Source organism: Humulus lupulus, chromosome 3, assembly GCF_963169125.1.
Source record: "Humulus lupulus chromosome 3, drHumLupu1.1, whole genome shotgun sequence".
Classification (NCBI taxonomy): domain Eukaryota; kingdom Viridiplantae; phylum Streptophyta; class Magnoliopsida; order Rosales; family Cannabaceae; genus Humulus; species Humulus lupulus.
The window spans coordinates 268,852,789-268,857,066 of record NC_084795.1 but is presented as its reverse complement, the minus strand read 5'-3'; the positions used below and the strand labels follow the sequence as shown (position 1 = coordinate 268,857,066).

General features: G+C 39.5%; 1 protein-coding gene across 1 annotated transcript; it reads right to left on the bottom strand.

The window, feature by feature from the left end:
* LOC133824140 (phytosulfokine receptor 1-like) lies at positions 1 to 3,924 on the bottom strand. Its single transcript, XM_062257008.1, has 2 exons — positions 3,677 to 3,924; positions 1 to 3,499 (listed from the first exon to the last, which is right to left on the bottom strand). The coding sequence occupies exon 2, from the start codon at positions 3,428 to 3,430 to the stop codon at positions 353 to 355; it is 3,078 nt and encodes a 1,025-aa protein (XP_062112992.1). The 5' UTR covers positions 3,431 to 3,499; positions 3,677 to 3,924; the 3' UTR covers positions 1 to 352.
* Positions 3,925 to 4,278: the final 354 nt, after the last annotated feature.

Genomic DNA, 4,278 nt, shown 5'->3' with positions numbered 1-4,278 from the left:
TGTTATCTGAAATAATGCTTTTCTTTATGTATCACTACAAACCAACCCCCCAAAAAACATCAAAAATTTTATTTTTACATACGTTTGAGAGCCAAGATTTCTCTTCAAAACTTGAATTCGGATGTAAAAGACTTACAATGTTGAAAATAACAGGTTTTGTTACTTCATTTTCATATTTTTCTCTAATACATCTTGGATGGATACCAAACTTAAGAACCCAGTTATGAGGTAAATATTTACACCAGGAACTTAAGATGAAGTACAAAAAAGTGCCAACTTATTTGCAGTTAAATGAGTATTGAAGTGATATCTCTAGCTGTACAACCAGAAATTCCTCACTTACTTGATGAAGCTAGATGTTTGTACCGATGCTCTCCAGCCAAGAAACCAGCTGTTGAGTTGAAGGCCGGACTTTCGGAAATTCGCTTAGGCATAAACAAGCAATCTCAAGGACTTGCAACAATTCCTTATCATGGTCCTTGTCCCAAATGAATGGATCAAACACCTCGCTTTCCTTTTTTTCCTTCTTCATCTGAAACACCCAAGAGATCAAATCTCGGCACCCTTTCGGCTTACACATGTCCATAGGTCTCTTCCCAGTTAGAAGCTCCAAAAGAACAACCCCAAAACTATACACATCCCCTTTGTAAGTAGCAACAGATGCTTGGCCATATTCAGGAGGAATGTAGCCTAATGTTCCAACAAGATCAGTTGTCACATGAGTGTCATATGGAAGAATGAGTCTGGCAAGACCAAAATCAGCTAAATGAGCCTCAAACTTCTCATCTAAAAGAATGTTACTCGACTTTATATCTCGATGAAGGATATGGGGTTCGCATGATTGGTGCAAGTAAGCGAGCCCTCTAGCAGACCCTCGAGCAATTTTAAGTCTTGCATCCCATTTGAGAAAAGCTGGGCCATCAACCCTTTCGTGCAACCAATAATCCAAGCTACTATTTTCCATGTATGAATATATTAGGAGCCTGTCACTCTTGTACATACAATACCCTTGAAGAAGAACAAGATTAGGATGCTGAGCTCTCGAGAGGGTTTCCACTTCAGCGCGAAATTCTCTATCCATCTGTCCGCAGTCACCAGAGAGTCGTTTTATTGCTACCTTCTTACCATCAGGCAAGGTGGCTCTGTAAACTAAACCAAAACCCCCACACCCAATGATATTTGCTTGGTCAAAATTGTTGGTAGATTTCAAAAGGTCATCAAAAGATAGCTCTTTACTGTTGTCCTTGTTCTGCTGGAACAGGATCACCAATCTTGACCCCAATTCTTCCAACCCTTTATCATTAGTGCTACCATCCTCTTTCTCGGGATCAATCTCCCCAGGGTGATGCTTCCGCAACACAAATATGAACATAAGAGAAAGAATTAATGCCGTCCCAAATACAATGCCAATAGTGATTCCAACAACAACGCCTCTTTTTTTACCAGTTCTACCAGATGATTGATGAGGAAGGCCCTCTTTTGTTGCACAAGGTTTGGCATGGTCGCCACAAAGATTATTTCCCTCAAAGCTCGAATTTGGGAAGGTTTGAAACTGACCTCCTGTAGGGATCGGCCCATGTAATTGATTGTTTGCAACATTAAACTTGGATAGAAAGCTGAGTTTTACCAAAGAACTTGGTATTTCGCCTGAAAGCTTGTTGTGAGACAAATCCAAAGTCTCTAAGCTGCTCATCCTATCCAGACTACCTGGGATAGACCCAGTTAGACCGTTGAATCTTAACTCCAAGACATGGAGCTTTCTTAGTTCCCCAAACTCTGGCCAGATTGGTCCAGAAAGATTGTTACTACTGAGGTCCAAGGTTGGTGGAAAACTCCAGACTTGATTATACTGCAATCCCCTTGTACTAATATTCCTCTTCATGAAAAATGGGAAATCTGGTGAAGGTTCCTCCAATGAGATATTATCCCTACCAATGAGACTTGGTAAACCAGTGAGGCTTTTAGGGATCTCCCCAGTTAATGTGTTGTTTGATAAGTCCAAGTAAAAGAGGGCAGCAAATTCTCCTAACCACGGAGGTATCGTTCCATTCAAGTGATTCCATGACAAATCCAGCAACTGCAACTGTTTGCTTGCACTCAACCATTGTGGAACTGTACCTGTGAGTCTACCATTGGCAATAACAAGAATCTTAAGCTTTTCAAAATGTATTGTAGGATCCGCAGGCAACTCCTCACCACGAAAGTTCAAGCTGAACACCAAAGTAGTAAGGTTCTTACACTGTTGAAAGATTCTAAGAGCAGAAGAGAGGTTGGTGTTGCTGGAATTTGAAAGGGAGAAGTATGAGAGACTGGGAAAATTCTTGAAGGTCTCTGGTATTTCACCCACAAAGTTGTTACGGGCAAGGTTTATATTATTCAGGTGTTGACAAGATGGGAGATTCTTTGGTACAGGCCCGGTAAACTGATTAGTGCCTACATCAAGAGATGTCAAACTAACCATAGCCGAACAATTAAGTTGCAATCGACCACTCAAGCTATTGTTTCTCACATTCAACAAAGTAAGACTTGGGGAATTTGACAAGGAAGGGGGTATAACATCGGTGAATTTATTAGAATGAGCTAAAAAGAACTGCAGTTTCTTTAAGTTATAGAAAACATCTGGAATAGGTCCTGAAAACCCACTTGAGCATATATCCAATCGAACAAGGTTAGAGAGGTTACCAATTCCTTCGCTTAGAGGCCCAGAAAACTTGTTATCTTGAAGAATTAACTCAGAAAGCTTTGGAAGTCGAAAGATACCTTCTTCAGATATACTAGTGAGTTTATTCATCCCAACACAGACGTGCTCCAACGAACCACAATCTCCAATTCCTGCTGGAAGATCACCAGTGAAGTAGTTGGCTGCCATCTTCAATATCCGGAGTGAAGATGAACCATTACAGATACCAGAAGGAAAAGAGCCGTTTAAATAATTTTGAGAGACGTCAAGGATTTGGATTGAAGGTAAATGAAAACTATCCGGAACAGAACCAGCTAAGTCATTGAAGCTTAAGTCCATAAACTCCAAATTAGACAAATTGAAAAGAGAAACCGGAACTGGACTTTTGAGAAAGTTGTGAGAAAGGTTGAGAGTTCTGAGCTGATCCAAAGAGCCCAAAGATGGAGAAAGTTTACCCATTAATCTCATGCTCATAAGCTCTAGCTTTACCACTCTCCCCGTATCAGAATCATCATTGAATCCCAGAGAAGATGAAGAATTACATTTAATGCCTGCCCATTTACAGCAATTGGAATTAGTGGAGTTGGCGTCCCACCCATCAATCAAAGTTTGCAGACCCGCCATGAATTCTTGTAAAGCTTTCAAATCATTTGGGTGACATTTGAGGTTCTGATCAGGACTCTGAGCCCAAGCTCTGAAGCAAAAAAACCCAGTAACAAGGAAAATCACCCAGAAATCTTTAGCATCCATTTGAGAGAATCACAGCCAGAGAAACAGAAACAGAAAAAACAAGTGTTTAATCAAGTAGAGTCCAACATTCTGCAGATGAAGAACCAAAGCCAAAACAAAACAAGTATAAGGCAAAATAAAAATACATATATAAAAATGGAAATCAAAATGATGGGGTTTTGTTTTATTTGAACAACAGAAGAAAGAATAAGAATATGAGTGAAGAAGAACAAAAAAAGGGAAGAAAAAAAAAAGAAAAAGACGAACCTGTCAGAAAGGGAAATGGCGGATAGAGAAAGCTCTAGAGAGAGAAACCCAAAGAGAGAGAGATAAAGAGTTTAGAGAAATGGATATGTTTGACTTCAACACGGTTCGTGAGAGTATTGTGGGTATGAAACGAAGGAATGAATGAAAGAAAATAAGGAAGCGGTTCCTGCTTCCAGAAGAGAGAGAGAGAAGTAAAGTTAAACTGAAGAGAGAGAAAGACGAAGACGAAGAAGAAGAAGAAGAAAGAGGAGTTACTACAGTGGGTTTGGTTACAGGTTATAACAGGTAAAAGAGGCGAATTGGGTTGAAAGCATGACCGGTAAAAGTGTCACGTGATGACCGGAGATAGGCGGTGGACAGAGATTTTTAGTAAAGTATCTGATATATGAGAGAGAAAGAAGAGAGAGAGAGCAGCATGGGATTTAAAAAGTCAAAGGGTGGGTGGCGACACGTACACGGAGTTTCTTCCCTTCCTAGCCTCCTTTTTTTAAAAACTTTTTTTTATTTTTCTTAATATTTATTTAGCTGAATTTTATATTTTATTATTTCCTTTTTTATAAAAAATTTCACATATAATTTCAACTTTTCACTTCGTTAATTAT

Excerpts from the sequence above, each read along its gene's own strand:
- LOC133824140 (XM_062257008.1), bottom strand. The coding sequence starts at position 3,430 with ATGGATGCTAAAGATTTCTGGGTGATTTTCCTTGTTACTGGGTTTTTT.